The following is a 16,584-nucleotide window of genomic DNA, read 5'->3' on the forward strand; positions in this document are numbered from 1 at the left end:
CTACAGCTGTGCAAGAGGCGGGAAGTCCCTCTAATCTTTAATGACAAATAAAGTTGAAGAATTTTTGCCAGGCAGCCTTGGTATCAGGGGCAGGTGCAGGGGAGCAAATGTCTCAGAGGAACATTGGAAAGCTAGGGGCAGGCTGTGCCTTGATCTCAGTGCATCTCTGCTGCGCCTCATCTTCCCTGCAGGTCTCACCAGGCAACAACTTTAACGTGCTTGAGTGATCTGGGATTCTGCAAGTTTATAAGTCATACTGATAACATCACCTTGGCTGAGAATCCATTGGACACCAAGTACGTGTTCTCCGGAGGGCAAAAAATATTGAGAACAAGTTCTAAAACACCTAGGTAAACAGACTACTGAAGGAAAATGTTAGTACATGCATCAAACTGTGCCGTTAGACCTGAAGATAATTGACTAGTAGAAGTATCGAAAATAGACTATAAATAAGTCTCTACTAAAGTATTTGTGGGCATTGAGTCTTCTCAGGGTAGATTAAGGAAGGAATTCAGCTATTATCCTCATGACGTTGCCTTCGATGAAAATGCATGAATTTCTCAATTGATTTTCCTGTAAAATATTACAGAAAAATATTGAGCAAACATTTTATTTTTCTCCAGCCTGTATCTCTCTTTAGCACTTCCAGGTAAAGTGGACACCTAGAGGTAAGGTTTCTTTAGTTGGGATCCGTTAACTGCAGGACTGGGAGGTCCATAGTTGGGCTTCACAGGGAGTGCAAACCCCCCGTGGACAGAACCCCGTGTGCCTGTGCTGTGCTCAACTCCCCTCTGTGAGGCTGCCAAAGGGGGAGTGCTGGGTCACCCAGGATCTCACTTGCAAAGAGGGGAGCAGGCTACTTGCTGGGCAAAAAAATCAGTTCATCAATTGACCAATCTGTTGAAAGCCAAAACGAAAGGAAAGGCTCAATTGTGAGACTGATGAATGCCCACTTTCCCAAGTTATGAAACCTACAGCAGCTCAAGGTTCTCAGTGATTTCAACAGCATATGAAGATATTTTTAGAAAGTTTTTGTTTGTCTACAGCTTTCCTTGATATTGATCCTCACTTGTTTTCCAGCCCACTGGTTACTTGAGGTTATTTTGTTGCCAAATTTCAATGTTGCCTATTTCAGTCACTGAGCACTTCTCACATTCTCCATATCTTACACAGATAGGTGTGTTCCTGTCTTTTCTTATTTTTGTGTGATTCATTTTTAAATTGGGCTGTGCAGAATACAAGCATACATTTGTATATGACTCCCACCTTTTATGCAATTTAGCTGCTTAATTTTTAGTAATACTTTTTATTAAGGTATAATTAATAGAGAGTAAAACACAAATATTAATACAAGGACATCCTTGTACATTTTAACAAATGTATATGCCAGTGCAACAGTAACTGAAATGATCATTTAAAAAAAATTTCCATCACTCAAGAAAGTGTCCTCATGCTCTTTTCCTATCAATTTCTATCTTAGGAATAAAAACTTTTCTATTTTATCACTATTGAGTAGCTTTGTCTATTCTTGAGCTTCATATAATGGAATCATATTTTTATTGAGTTGTTTCTCTCCAAAATTAGTATTTCTGAAGTGTATTCATATTGTTGTATCAGTAGGTCATTCTTTCTTAAGACTAATATTCCATTGCATAAATATACCACAACTTGTTTATCTATTCTCTTGTCAATGGATATCCATGTTACTCCTGTCTTCAACTATTAGGAATAAAGTTGTTGTGAACATATTGTGGGATTCTTTCCTGTATGCATTTTTTTTCTTTATATATATATATAGACTTCAGAGTGGAAATAATGACTCTTAGTGTAGATGTGTGTGCTATGCTTGTGTGTCCCCACAAAAGCTCACGTTGAAACTTGTCAGTGTAATGGTATTGGGATTATGACAGCTATGACTAGGTCAGGAGGGATCTGCCCTCAGAAAGAGATCAATGCCCTTACTGTGGGAGTGAATTAGTTGTCTTGGGAATGGTCTTCGATATAAAAGATGAATTCAGCCGTTTTCTCTGACTTTGGTGCTTGCTTCCCCTTCCTTCTGCCTTGGATAACAGCAGGAGGCCCTCATCAGTTGTGGCCCTTTTATCTTGGACTTCCCAGTCTCCAGATCTATAAAGCCAAATAAACTTCTTGTCTTGGTAAATTGCTTAGTCCATGGTGTTTCTCTACAGCAGTAGGAAAAAAAATTGAAAGAAAATATGGTACTGAGAGTGATGCTGTTGGTATAATTTCTGAAAATGTAGAAGCAGCTTTGGTTAATGGGAAGTGGCTAATAGATAGAGGTTGAAAGAACTGGGAGGAGCAGACTAGCAAAAGCCAAGATTCCTGAAAACAGAGCATAAAGGGCACTTCTGGTGAAGGCTCAGGGGTAAATGAGGAACAAGGTATCGGAAATTGAAGCAAATGCCATCCTTGTTATAAGTAGCAAAAACCTTGGAAAAGCTGTGTCCTGTTCTAGAACTTTATGGAATATAAAAATTATGAGCCATTTGCTAGTATATCTGCTGAAAGAAATATCTAAGCGGCAAAGCATTCAGGCTACTGTGTGACTACTTTTAGCCACTAGGAAATTTAACCCAGCAAGAAGGGAGCCATGGGAATAGATTTTGCAAAGCAGCACAGATGGTGACCCTACCTCCCTCTGCTGTCCTGTCTCCCATATGCCAAACTCTATGCTGTAAGCTGTTAAAGTCCTATAATTTCTGGGGAATCTGTACTCTTAAATAATTTACAGATAACCCAGGTCTGCTTTGAATCTGATCAGACAGACTAAATCTTGGGGACTCTGCACCACTGGCCACTGACGAAAGGGGCTGGGAATGTTTTCTGGGACTGGAAAATATAATAAGAAATGCTGGTGTGAATCTAGCATCAGAAAGATGTTGTGAGGACAGCCAGGAAGAGCCGGAACCTGAGGTTTAATCACAGGCTCGTCACTCTCCGCTGATGGGCAGGTGTGTGAGCTCCAGCATGGAGCACTGCAGCACTAGGTCAGAGGAGGGTGAGAGGGCAATGGGGCAGCCTGTGAGCTGGGGCAGTGTAGGCAGAGGAGCAACTGTATCATCGCAGAAGCTTCTGCCTTCACCCATCCCTCCGGCTCTGCAGGACAGGTAGAGTCCAGGGTCTGTGGAGCACTAGACCTAAGGAAGGCTGCACTGGGAGGACACAGGACAGTGACATCACAGGACACCCCTCCCATCAGGAAAATCAAGGCCCAGAACTCACTCAGCTCTTCCTCAGGAGGACCAAGCCCTGCATTAGGTGCAGTGCTGCCTGCCCCACTGTGCCATGGGCCCCGGGCTCCTCTGCTGGGCGCTGCTTTGTCTCCTGGGAGCAGGTGAGTCCTGTGCACTGGACAGCAACCCCATTCTCAGGTTTCCCACCCCTGTGTCCTCCACTTTACCTTGGGGAGGACCTCCAGGCTGTCTCCTGGCTCATCCTCCATCTGCTTTTTCCACAGGCTCAGTGGACGCTGGAGTCACCCAAAGTCCCACGCACCTGATCAAAATGAGAGGAGAGCAAGTGACTCTGAGATGCTCTCCTATCTCTGGACACAGCAGTGTGTCCTGGTACCAACAGGCCCTGGGTCAGGGGCCCCGGTTTATCTTTGAGTATTATGAGAAGGAAGAGAGAGGAAGAGGCAACTTCCCTGATCGATTCTCAGGTCTCCAGTTCCCTAACTATAGCTCTGAGCTGAATGTGAACGCCTTGTTGCTGGGGGACTCGGCCCTGTATCTCTGTGCCAGCAGCTTGGCACAGTCTGGCAGAGTCACTGACATTCTGTATGTAAACTTCCTTCCTTAGCTTTGACTTGAGAGCTGCAGGCCCAACTCAGGTTTCACTCCCTCAAGGGAAGCTTTGAGTTGTTTGGAAGGCATGTCTTCTGTCCTACTGAGTGCAGAGCTCTCCCAACCAACAGAGCCCAGGTTTCCTGTGCCCTCAGTGGGCCCGCTTCTCTACTGGATCTTCTTGCAGCTTGTCACTTCCTGGGTAACTTCAGAACAAGAGTGACTGCTGAGCCCTAGATGTGTGCTTGATTCTTTGTATTTGTTATATAGCTTAGAGTTTTTCAACAGTCTTGTACATCAAACATTCTTATTCTTCCTTAACAGATGGGAGGCTCAGGGACATGGAGTCATTTTCCCTAGTGTCTCCTGGCTTGTAAGGACCAGAAGTAGGAAACAAACTAGTCCATACACTTTCCACCTACTCCCCTGCTCCATCATCACCTCCTGCATCCTGGTCAGTAAGTCAGAGCCCTCACACTGCCCTCTAGTGACCAGCAGGGAGGCAGTAGAGATCCAGTTGTCTTCAGTGGTCATTACTATGGCCTCTTCATTAGCAACTTTGAGGAATGTTAAATTTCACACTTTAAAAAAATCATTTATATGCATTCCCTTTGTCTTTCCCCAGTCTGCAGCTTATATTTTCATTTTTATGGAGTTTTTTGATGCACAAGAGTTTAATGCAACAAAAACTAAACACAATTTTGTTTTTGTGTAGACAAAAACTGCTTTCTCATATAAACATCTAAGGATATTTTTCTCAATTTATTCTACTAAAATTTAAGTTTGGATTTTCACCACTAAGAATAAATATACCTGGAATAGATCTCACATGAGAAACAAGATAGAGACCTAGAAATGGGAGGGAAGCACATACGTTCTGTGAAGAAACAATAGCCTGTCCTTAAATTGGACACCCTGAGCTGACGGTGGAGAGGTAGGTGGAGGGCAAATGAGCATGAACCTTGTCAGTCTGTTGTCTTGTAGAAGAAAGACAGCCAGGAGCAGGGACCACATGGGTGAAGGTTTATGGCTGTACTGTAGGTTGAAGGTTGCAGCAGGTAGAGGGAGGAATAGCGGGCAGAGTGCAGAGTCACTGGCTGGCTGGGGCAGCGGCATCATCAATTGACTCTACTGACATCCACGAATTATTTCCACAACGCACAAGCTGAAAACCCTCTCCACAATTTCCTCATTTTTCCCTGACCCTGCCATGGCCACCAGGCTGCTCAGTGGTGTGCCCTTTTGCCTCCTGGGGGCAGATGAGTCCTTCAAAGCCTTTTCCTTGGCTCACGATACCCTAGCTTAAGCCTTTACCTCACGTCTACATTATTGGCGTCCCTCCTTGGACACTCAACTTCCTTCTCTCATAAACTTCACAGAAGCTGGGACAACCAGTTCCCAAGGTACCAGAGAACAAACGCAGGACATGAAGTGGCATGGAGATGCCTGAGACTGCCATCCATGACTACATGTGTGGGAGTTAATAGGAGCCGAAGCTGGTGCACAGCTGATCTGTCCCAGCCCGCACTACAGAGAAATCCCTGTGGGTCTGTAACTTTCTCTCAAAGTCAAATATATGGCCTTGGTGTCAGCCTCTCCCAGACCTCTGTGCCCTCTTGCACCAGCCTTCACCCCACAGCCACCTTCCTCTGCACACAAAGCTCAGTGGAAGATATAGGTGGCCTTGTCTTCACGAGACCATGATCTCGTGAAGACGTTGTCCCATAGGAGTTTCCCCAACACCTACCAGGCTGGGGCCCTCAGATTTCTGAGCAGCCCTGTGTATAGGAAACTCTGCCCAGTGCTGAGCTTCTCTCCCAGGCCAGTCTCAGCTGGACTAGGGAATGCACATCACTGTGATGTGAGCAGAGGCAGCCTCTCTTCCAGGCCCCTCCTACGGCTCTGGCCTCAGAAGTCCTCTTCCTCAGTTGCTCTCAGAAAGGAAAGTTCATTTGAAATTGTATATTTGCAGGCAGCATTGACAATACAGGTCTATGTTCTTTCCCTGTCGGCCTTCACAACTCCATCTTCCCCACACCATGCTCATGTCAGTCCTCAGCCTCCTCCACGTGATGTCTGCTCCCAGCTGTCCTCTCCCTTCCTATGCACCCTCACCTCCACGTCAACCACAGATCCCTCAGTTCAGACCATTCCTCATGCATCATGCTCCTCCCACCAAAGGCCTTTCCACTCCATGCTGTATTGTCTGTGTCAACACAAGTCTCTTCTTTTTTGTTCTTTCTCCAGATCTCAGTTTATCTACCACCATCTCTAGGGAGACGCTCCTTCAACAGTTTTCCTAGGCTGTACCTCCTTATTGTAAATGCTCACAGCTTATAATATATATTAATATTCATAGATTTAGCACCATAGTCATTTTCCCTGACTTTGTGTGACTATTTAATTAACACTTCTCTTGCATTCTAGACTGTAAAATGCATTGTTTTACAAATTGTGGATGTTTTGTTCCCCATTTTGTCAGTACCAACAGCGGTTCCAGGTGCCACTGACCAATCTTGAAAGAATAAACAGCAGATATTGAAAGGCCCTCTGAGTTCCCACATAGATGTCTGGAAACATTAAATGGGAAACTCTATCCTTTCATCTCCTAGGATCAAATGAGTTCTGGAAACATGAGAAATCCCTGTCATGGATGAGTAACTGGATCCCAAGCCTTTCTACACGACTGAATTTCCTACCTGCCCATCACCCTCCTCCCTAGTCTCCTTCTTCAATCTCCTTCCCTCACAGGTGTCCTGGATTTGGGAATCTCCCAGACACAGGGCACCTTATGACTCTGAGAGAGTGATCAGAAACATAATGTTAAACACTGGCATTAAAAGGTGATGGAGAAGAAAACAAGTGGCTTCCCTATTCTCTTAGGAAGAGTTTTCCTAAGGCACAAATATCTCTTTGGGTGACTTTGAGGCCACGGTGCCTGATACACTGAGCCATATTATGGGTGTCCATTTCCATGAATTGGTGGGCAATGCCAGAGACACAGAGCTCATGGTCACCAGCTTCCTTCAGCCCATACCTGATTTTGGTGCAGGGCGCTGAGCAGAGACCTTTGCTTGTTCCCCTCCTTTACCAGTCAGGAAAGGCTGGTTGTGAGACAGAGGCTCCATTTACAGAGCGGGGCTATGTGTTAGTCCCTGAAGAATTGTGAGAGCCATTCTGGGTGGAAATAATCAAATATACAATCACTAAGGATGGCCCACAGATAGACCGAAGCCCCAGTTTTGCCAGAATGATTTACATTAATGGTTTAAAGACAAATGCAGTTTTAACTCTTTACGCAATAAAGACCAAAAATAGACTAGCTATTTTTAATAATTGCAGACCGAAGTCAGAAAATCTTCCCTAAGGAAAGCATTTTCTTCAACCCACTCACTAAAGCTGTATTTGAGAAAGCTGTGTGCTGTTGATAAATGCTGGAATATCATTACAATCGACATTGTAATAATACTGCTACTTAGATCAGAAACAAAGAGCATTTCTAAAGCTTGAACAATGTATAACTAGAAACGAGCTCTCACTGAGTTTGGAAATGCAGGCACTAGAGGGGGCTCATTTCTCTTCCTTTTGCAATCAGGGGGCTATTCGAACCTATTCTAGAACAAGGAGTGAGATCCCCCATTTCCCCGTGGTGATCAGGCTTTCAGAGGTAGAAGCCTTATTAGTTCATAATCAGCAGAAACTGACTTCACCATCAAATGTATCGACCTCGATGCTCACCCTCCTCAGCAGTCAGAGACTGGCTGTGTTCACCAGGAGCTCATGTGTTTTTACGGAGCACACTTTATCCTCAGTTTATTACAAAAAATAAATGGGCCTTTATAGGGAGTTCCAGAGACAGAAGCTTTCTGTACTTTGCCCATTTAGACACTACAAATTCTGACACCTGATGAAAAGTGTAAACTTAAAGCTTGCATGTGGTTAAGATTTTTTAATAACCAAATTAAATAATATATATGTAATGAAAATGTCAATAATGCCCTCGAGTCCAATCCCACCTTCCACTGGTAATGAATACGAACACTCTGGTGTGCTTCCTTTCACCCCTCTTTTCTGTGTTCATGCGTACCTTTCCACCCAAGTACACCTGCAGAAAATGGGTTCACCTGTACACTTCACCTGCCGTGTGCACACTCTTTTCTGTTAACAGGCTTGGTCCTTATTGTTCCAGGTTGGTCTATATAGACCTAACCTGCTCCTATTAGCTGCTTCACGTTGCATAATGAGGGTAGACAGGTACACTCGCGCTCTGTTGCCTGATTCCTAAGTTCTGCCAGATCTTTTCTAAAGTGACTGAATGGCATCTTTACGCTTCTAGGTTCTCCTCACCCCAGCACTCAGCTGATGATTCCAGCTTTTCCATCACTCATAGTCCTAGCAGGGCCAATGTGACGGCTCCATTGGTTTCTCCTGCATGAGGAGACAGGAAGGGATAAAAGAATAGACCTTTATCAAACCTACAAGAGGCTACACAGTATCTCAGTTCATGTGTGTAAAGCATTAAGAGGAATGTTAGTCTTGTTTTATAGATGATTCTAGATGAGGCTAGAGTCCAGGAAGGTTAATGAATAGCCTTGCCCATGGTCTCAGAGCTAATAAATGGTGGAGCCAGATGGAGGCCAGTCATCTTGTTTCCATGTGGACTTGATAGATGTGTCACTGGAGTTTGAGGAAGGGGAAGTCTAGAACCATCTGGGGTTGTCTTTAAATCAGACACCAGGGTTAAGAGACTCTGTGTTCCCTACAGCACTGCAGGTACAGGCATCATGGTGTTGGCAGTGGGCAGGTATAAGTGATTAGTGGCCTGGAACCAGAAGATCTGAGTTTTGATAAAACTATTCCCATCACAAGATGTAGCAGAGACTCTGATGTAGATAAACTAGGCCAGGGAGCTCTGTGAGGAGCTGTTGTTAAAATGAGGGAGGGAGGAGAACCAACTAAGTGGTCACTTCCTATATGTGAAATGTAGAGGAAAACAATATTAACTAGAATCTCATCTGATTTTAGTCAGTTTTGCTTGGTAAGTAGTTGGAAGGTGGGATAATTTATTTTCAAGGTTAAGTAAACATCAGTACATCTCCTTTACCTTGTGAAGACTGGTGGTGAAGTGAAAAATGGCATGGCCAATGGACTCAGAGTTTGTTTAATAAATATCTCAGAATTCAAAGAGAGACTCTTATGGGGCAGAAATTGGTAAATGTTCCTGCATTCTAAAATTAGGAGGATCTTACTTTCTTTGAATCAGTAGAGAAGAAAGCACAGGCAGTGGGGAGGGTGAGTTGGGAACACAGCAGAGTGGCCGCAGGATGTCCAAGACAAAGGACATGTCATATCAAATTCTAAGCTGTGAGGCTGTGATGCAACCCTGCTCTTCTCCTGATGGATTTTTTAGGTCTCAGCACAGATGCACACCTGAGGGAGTAATTTCTTTGGAAATTAAGGACAAATTGCTGTGTTAGTAACAAGTTCACCTTACAAAGCACACCTGGAAATGGAAATAAGATTATTTCTAAGGCCTTTTCTACTCTAAGAGTCTCTGACTTGGTGGTAAGCTGAGAGGTGAGGATGGGGGGTTGTTGATCCACATGTGATGAGTACCATGAGGTTCTACCTTGGAGCATATAGTTCTGAGAGTGAATCAGAGCCCTAGGAAGAATAATGCCCTTGATGTTGTTTTGCTCTGTACCATCCCAAACCACCCCACCCGTAATTAAGCAACCATGGAAATGAGGGTAGCCAGAAGGAATCAATCCCTGCTGCTTGGTTCAGTAGACAAAGGACCTGGGGGAAGGGTGTTGGCTGGGTCTAGGAGAAAATGATGAGCTTAGAAAACAGACAAGGAGAACCCCCAGGGAAAACGTGGGAAACCCTGGAGGAATCACGAGATAGGTTATTAGAGCTCCTTTTTATTACTAAAATTTATTTATTACTAAATTAATGGCAGTAATCCTGCATGAAGGGATATTCCCTATGAAAGATGGCATCTCACATAAAAACAGAGCATTCTTCCTTACCCTAAAGTCAGCCCTTTCTCCCCAAGTCCCTCATGCATCAGGCCACCTTTGTGTCCACAGATCATGGGCAGCACTGGGTGGTCACCATCATCCACACAGAGAGGGCAGTCAGCAGCGTGAGGTGGGTCTTTCTGCTGTGGTCTCACCCCAGACAAGGAAAGCAAGAGCCCTGGGTGGAGCTGAAGGTGCTCAGCTGGGTTTGTCAGGAGTCCCATCTGTCAGTGAATTGAGAAGAAACAGAGCAAAACTTGTCCAATGTTGGTGAGCCTGCCCCTGGGATTTGGAAACTTGATAACAGAGAAAACCAATATAGACAAAGGATTTTAAACAGGATTATGGTCAATTAACCAAATTAGAAAAGGATACTTGAAGGAGTATTTGGAATACAGGAATCAAAAACACCAGGAAGACATGAGGAGTTTCCCTAAGACTCTAGACTACAGCACTACGTAGGTAACTAACACCAGGCTATTTATTATATTATTGAAGAAATAAAATTGACATTGAATTACAAACTGTTCACAAAAAGTCATGAAAATCTTGTAGACTTGATTCAATTCAGACAAATGTGTCCTTCTTATTCTCAGCTGTTCACTGGTGCATTCATCTTGAATTTGACCATCTGGGGAATGGGCGTGGTCTCTCCTGACAAGAAGGCTCTGGGGCCCAGGCAGGGAGAATGACATCTCAGAATGACTCCCTTGAGAGTCCTGTTGCCCTTTCATCAATGCACAGAACCAGAAGACCCCTCCGTCCTGCAGCACCTGCCATGAGCATCGGCCTCCTGTGCTGTGTGGCCTTTTCTCTCCTGTGGACAGGTGGGTCCTGGGCAGGGACCCTTGTGTGGATTTCAAGGCCCAGCCCCTTTCCATTGGGGCTACAGCATCAGCTTTGTTCCTCTCTACAGGTCCAGTGAATGCTGGTGTCACTCAGACCCCAAAATTCCAGGTCCTGAAGACAGGACAGAGCATGACCGTGCAGTGTGCCCAGGATATGAACCATGACTACATGTACTGGTATCGACAAGACCCAGGCATGGGGCTGAGACTGATTTATTACTCAGTTACTGCTGGTATCACTACCAAAGGAGAAGTCTCCAATGGCTACAATGCCTCCAGAATAAACACAGAGGATTTCCTGCTCAGGCTAGAGTCGGCTGCTCCCTCCCAGACATCTGTGTACTTCTGTGCCAGCAGTTACTCCACAGCGTTACAAGGCTGTCTCCTCTCTGCACATGAAAGCAGGGAGGCTCTGCCCTCCTCTCCCACCCAAGACTCAGGGATGACCTGGGCAGAGTATTCTGGAACAGGAACCTTGGAACCCCAAGTGGCCCCAACTGGCCCAGATAGTATGAACCTCGCTCTATGCCAGGTGCCTCTGCAGGCAGTCTCAGCCAGGCCTGGGCTGATCATCCCAGGCCCTCAGATGTCTCCTTTGTTGCTCTCTCTGGTCTATCCTCCAAGCTGTCCTTTAGGGGTTGGGCCAGGGCTCCCCCAACTCCTACTTTTCAACTCATCATCCTGAGTCTGAGGCTCCCAGGATGAAACAGGATTTGTATTTCAGATCCATCTAGACTCCTGTCTCTCCCTGGTGACCGTGTTGCTTCCTCTCTCTAGGGTTTCCCCCACTCCCCACCCTCCTGTGGCCCACCTTTCCCATCTCAGCAGTCATTTTCCACTCCCCATCTCCCTGCCCCTCTCTACTTCAGCCATGAGGGGAACCCCTCTTCTGTGACTCCTTCCTTCCCATCACAGAGACCTCAAAGGCCATTTTCTCTGCCCTGGGCTGGAGCTTTCCTTTCTCTAGTGGCCAGCTCCTACCTGTGCTTCAGATCTCAGCATGATCAGCCCTCCTGTGGGAAGCAATCCCCCACCTCCCAGCTGAGATCAACATTCCTCTCCTAAGCTCTTATAGAATCATGTGTCTGTTAGTAACCTTTAGCACACTTGGGCTTTCTCAGATACTTGTCTGATTATTTTTCTGCTCCCCCCAATTTTTTTTTTTTAGACAAAGTCTCACTCTGTCGCCAGGCTGGAGTGCAGTGGCATGATCTCTGCTCACTGCAAACTCTGATACTCTGATTCAAGTGATTCTCCTGCCTCAGCCTCCCGAGCAGCTGGGATTACAGGCATGTGTCACCACGCCCAGCTAATTCCTGTTTGTATTTTTAGTAGAGATGGTGTTTCACCATGTTGGCCAGGATGGTTTCGATCTCATGACTTCATGATCCCCGGTCTCTCAAAGTGCTGGGATTACAGGCGTGAGCCACCACGACCGGTCTCTGCGCTTAATTTTTTAGCCCATGAGAGCTAAGGCTGTGCCTGCTGCATTTACCAATATCGGTGCCTGACATGTGGGGAGACCCATTTCACAGAGACTGGATGAGTGGATGACAGGCTGAGTGGGTGATGAGTGGGTGGATGAACCAATAGTAGGAACACACTACATCTACTGTAACCTGGCAGAGATCTAGCATTAAGTAAAAAAAGCCCACCCCTTTGGTTTCTGGGCTCAGGTCAGTCTTGGAAATTGATGGGGAATCACTATCATGGCGTCCACACCTGGCTCAAGGTTGCCTCTTGTAGCTGCAGCACCTGACCTCCTCCTGGTCTCTGTGCTCTCCTTCAGGGTCTTTCCCCACAATAAATCAAGACAGATCAGAGATCTACCTCTAGAATTCCATCCTTAAAGGTTGTTCCTTGAAACCGCTTCTGGTAAGAAAATCTCCATTAGGTTTGCATCAATAAAAAAGGGCCACTACAAGTTTGAGAGTGTAAGAGATTTATGGTCAGAATTAGACTTTACGCATATGTGGGAGGAGCTGAGGAAGACAAGGTCTTGAGGAGAGAAGTCAGAAGGTGAAGGAGCCAGTCAGTAGCCAGGGCTTCTGGAGGTCTGGGCAGGACAGGCTGGAGTGGCAGGGACATGAGAGGATCAGAGCATGCCAGGCCATGCAGTGGGGCCTTGAGCCAGGAGAACAGGAAAAAGCCAAAGAAATCTGCTTCTGGGGAAGCTGTTCCCTCTGTGTGGGGGCCACCCCTGCAGGTGCACTGCCAAACACTGGGGGCAGCCTGGCTGCTGTTGGCCAGCATTTGGGAAGATGAACTGGACACAGGGTGCAGAAGGAACAGGACTTCCAAGGTCTGTTGGATGCCTCTATATCTGATGGTCACTGACTCTCACTGTCTGACCACAATGACCTGCCAATTGTTATACTGACTGTTTTATATCCATCTTCTAAATTTTACCAAATGTATCTTTGACCATCTCTAACCCAGAGTAATAAGATAAATGGCATTGTGGGAAAGTCAGATTCTTACCTTTGCAAAGTTGACTTAATACAATCCAGCACAGGAGGGATTCTCCCAGATTAGGCACCAGATCAACAACTATCTCAACCTGCCATGGTCCGTGGACTCCTCTCCGGGGGACACCTGTGCTGCCCACATGAATGTGGACACAATTTGTATGTAGATATTCTAGATGCTGGCTACTAACTCTTCTTTTAATCCTGTGCCTGAAATCTCACTCCACCCAGAGGCAGGGGGCTCTGCCTCCTGCTTCTGTCTCCTTCCTGAGCTTCTTTCCTGCTGGAGTTGCTGGGACATCAGGCTCCTGCTCAGAGTGCAGTGACCTGTGGAGAGGGAGGGAAGCTCAGGTCTTGCTGCCTTCCTGGACCCAGTTCTTTTATAACCAAAGCAAGTGCTCTGGTCTCTCTTTGAGCTCTGCAGTATGAGAAATGTGCTTCATGAATTTGTAGCTGATCAGCTCAATGATTTGATGGCAAACCCAAAGTGAAATCCTCAAATCTGCAGAAAGTGCCCTGCATTTCTGTGAAGATGGCAAGAATACTGTGTGGTAGAGATACCTTCTCTCTGTGTAGAGACCTGGCCCCCAAACAGGACAGAACAGAGAGGGCCAAAGAGCCCAAAACATGTCTCAGATGGTTGAAAGACAATTTCCCAGGACAGTTCTGCTAACAACAATTGGTCCGTCATATTACACGCCTGACCACCCTTCCCCCAGATCAGCTGAGTACCCAGGATATCACACATCCCAGCATCTTCCAACAAGGAAAAATACTTTGCATGCCAGCCTCCTTCCAGCATCACATTGACTAACCCTGGAGACAGACTTTCCAGAAGAAAGCTGTGTCTTCTCTTGGCCCAGTCTAGCCTTGTAGGTTTTTTTTTGTTTGTTTGTTTTTTGAGACGGAGTCTTGCTCTGTCGCCGGGGCTAGAGTGCAGTCGCGCGATCTCCACTCACTGCAAGCTCCGCCTCCCGGGTTTACGCCATTCTCCTGCCTCAGCCTCCCGAGTAGCTGGGACTACAGGCGCCCGCCACCTCGCCCGGCTAGTTTTTTGTATTTTTTTTAGTAGAGACGGGGTTTCACCGTGTTAGTCAGGATGGTCTCGATCTCCTGACCTCGTGATCCGCCCGTCTCGGCCTCCCAAAGTGCTGGGATTACAGGCTTGAGCCACCGCACCCGGCCATGCCTTGTAGGTTTAATTCATGATTTATGTGACCTTTTAATTTACTCAAAGGAGAACATATGATTTCAGAGTAAAGAATGTTAATTTTATTTGTATAAATTGGACCTAAATAGTAAACTGAGTACTTTTCTTCCATCAGTGACTTAAATTGGACAATGGTAAAACAAATCTTAGATGCTAGAACTTTAGGTCCTGGTGTTTTTCATACGGAAGTTCCCAGTTACCCAGTCCAGGGCATGGAATAGATGAGCATTAGCAAGTCACTCTATGCCTGAGATGATTTTCTATGCGTATCTTTTCTGAGTTACAGTTAACAAAGGTAGGAAGTGATCCCAGAAGAAAGGCATGAGGGCAGTTCGTGAGGGAACCCAAGTGATGGGACAGTCCCATTGGGCATCAGTGACTGGGGGAATGGAGGAGTCTGGGGCATGGATGGGGATGGCAGAGGGGACCCTGACTTGCAGGAAAAACAATGAGCTCACCTCTTTGTGCCCTATGTTGGGGACAGTGTTGGCACATCCTACAGGACATGCCCGGCAGACAGAGGAGCGGCTGTAGGATGAGAAGATGAAATCAGAGAGGCAGTGTGAGGTCTCTGAGTTCAGACAGCTCTAGAGCCCAAAGCGATGAGCCATGCATTGATACTGTTAAAACAGAGGTTATAAATATTTAAAGCCTCACCCAAGTGTGTTCTAATATAAATACTGTGACCCGGACGTCCTGGGGATTGAGAGAGGAAGTGATGTCACTGTGGGAACTGCCCTGTGGGGACAAGGACGTCCGTCATCCTCTGCTCCTGCTCACAGTGACACTGATCTGGTAACGCCCCCGTCCTGGCCTGACCTGCCATGGGCACCAGGCTCCTCTGCTGGGTGGTCCTGGGTTTCCTAGGGACAGGTGAGTCCTCTGAACACAAGGTAGTTTCATTTTTTTTTTCTGTATGTAGGTGTGTGTCTGTGTGTGTGTGTGTGTGTGTGTGTGAGTGATGACTACAAATGTTTTCCTTATTCTGTTGCCAAATTCTATTTCCACAGATCACACGGGTGCTGGAGTCTCCCAGTCTCCCAGGTACAAAGTCACAAAGAAGGGACAGGATGTATCTCTCAGGTGTGATCCAATTTCGGGTCATGAAGCCCTCTATTGGTACCAACGGGCGCTGGGGCAGGGCCCAAAGTTTCTGACTTACTTCAACTATGATGCTCAACCAGACAAATCAGGGCTGCCCAATGATCGGTTCTCTGCAGACAGGCCTGAGGGATCTGTCTCCACTCTGACGATCCAGCGAACAGAGCAGCGGGACTCGGCCGTGTATCTCTGTGCCAGCAGCTTAGCCACAGCGTGGCACAGTCACTTCCTTCCTGTTCACAAACCTCATCCTTCACTCTCCTTGCAGTTCCCAGAGACCCTTAGCAGAGGCCTCTCTTTGCTCCTCACTTTTCATGGGAAAGAGGTGGATTTGGACATTGGCTGTCCTTTGGGTAGAAAGAGACCACAGATTCATTTCGGAAACACAGTGACTGCAAATGTAGGTGGTGAAAACAATCAGGGCCTGCAGCCCTCTAGGAGTCCTCAGAGCCAGCTCACTGCTCCAAGCAAGGAGTGGGTGTCTTAGCCTTGGCCTTCAGGGCAGACACATCTTCTATAGGTCTTGGAGGCTGCTGTGTTGCCCACATCCATGAGGTTGTCAAGGGCAGGAAACATGCCTCTCCTGCATATGTTGGGGCATCTGGCATCTGGAAGGTCTAAGGCTACATCCCCAGGAACATCTTTCTTCTGAAGCCTCTTCTATTCCTGTCACCTTGGAAGTTTTCTGCAACAAAATATCAAACCTCTCTTCCTGTTTGAAGTAAAGGTCTTTGCAACTTTTGTGGTCCTTACGTGATAAATACAATCATGATAACAATAAGACTTCATTTCTTCTGCCTACTTTAAGCCACATGTACCCTTTATTTTCTTTCCATTTGCCATTGCTGCTGTTCTGATACACACAGGCATGCATTCACCACTGCTGCCAGTTCACCTTGATTCGCTCAGGAAATCTGATTTTTAGACTCTGAGTGTTTTCGTTGTTGTCCAACTCATTTGATTTGAAATAATTTTTCCAAGGACTTTAACTCAAGAAGTGTTTTATTTTTAATATTGAAACTATTCCTTTTTATTTTATTTTTCATAATATATAGTGTTATATAGTACTTGTTATAAATAGAAGTACAATGATTATATTGCAATAGAATCTTCCACCTGTCTGTGGTT

At 45.9% G+C, this 16,584-nt stretch overlaps 1 protein-coding gene and 1 gene segment (V, D, J or C); both read left to right on the top strand.

Annotated features, from left to right (window-relative positions):
• The first annotated feature begins 2,966 nt into the window (after window positions 1-2,966).
• Window positions 2,967-6,481, top strand: LOC105511228. The segment is given in 3 exon segments: window positions 2,967-3,355; window positions 3,479-3,682; window positions 6,289-6,481. Coding segments are annotated over 3 exon segments (291 nt in total).
• Window positions 6,482-9,172: 2,691 nt separating this feature from the next.
• LOC105511227 lies at window positions 9,173-16,234 on the top strand. The gene is made up of 2 exons (XM_011941342.1): window positions 9,173-11,078; window positions 15,366-16,234. The coding sequence occupies exons 1-2, from the start codon at window positions 10,808-10,810 to the stop codon at window positions 15,941-15,943; spliced, it is 849 nt and encodes a 282-aa protein (XP_011796732.1). The 5' UTR covers window positions 9,173-10,807; the 3' UTR covers window positions 15,944-16,234.
• The last annotated feature ends 350 nt before the right edge of the window (window positions 16,235-16,584 follow it).

This window comes from Colobus angolensis, unplaced genomic scaffold (assembly GCF_000951035.1).
Source record: "Colobus angolensis palliatus isolate OR3802 unplaced genomic scaffold, Cang.pa_1.0 Scaffold2, whole genome shotgun sequence".
In the NCBI taxonomy this organism is placed as follows: Eukaryota; Metazoa; Chordata; class Mammalia; order Primates; family Cercopithecidae; genus Colobus; species Colobus angolensis.

What these genes read in the sequence shown, in the direction of transcription:
- LOC105511227 (XM_011941342.1), top strand. Translation starts at nt 10,808, where the DNA reads ATGACCGTGCAGTGTGCCCAGGATATGAACCATGACTACATGTACTGG. An exon ending in TCTCCTCTCTGCACATGAAA is followed by an intron (nt 11,079 to 15,365) that starts GCAGGGAGGCTC and finishes CTATTTCCACAG; the next exon opens with ATCACACGGGTGCTGGAGTC.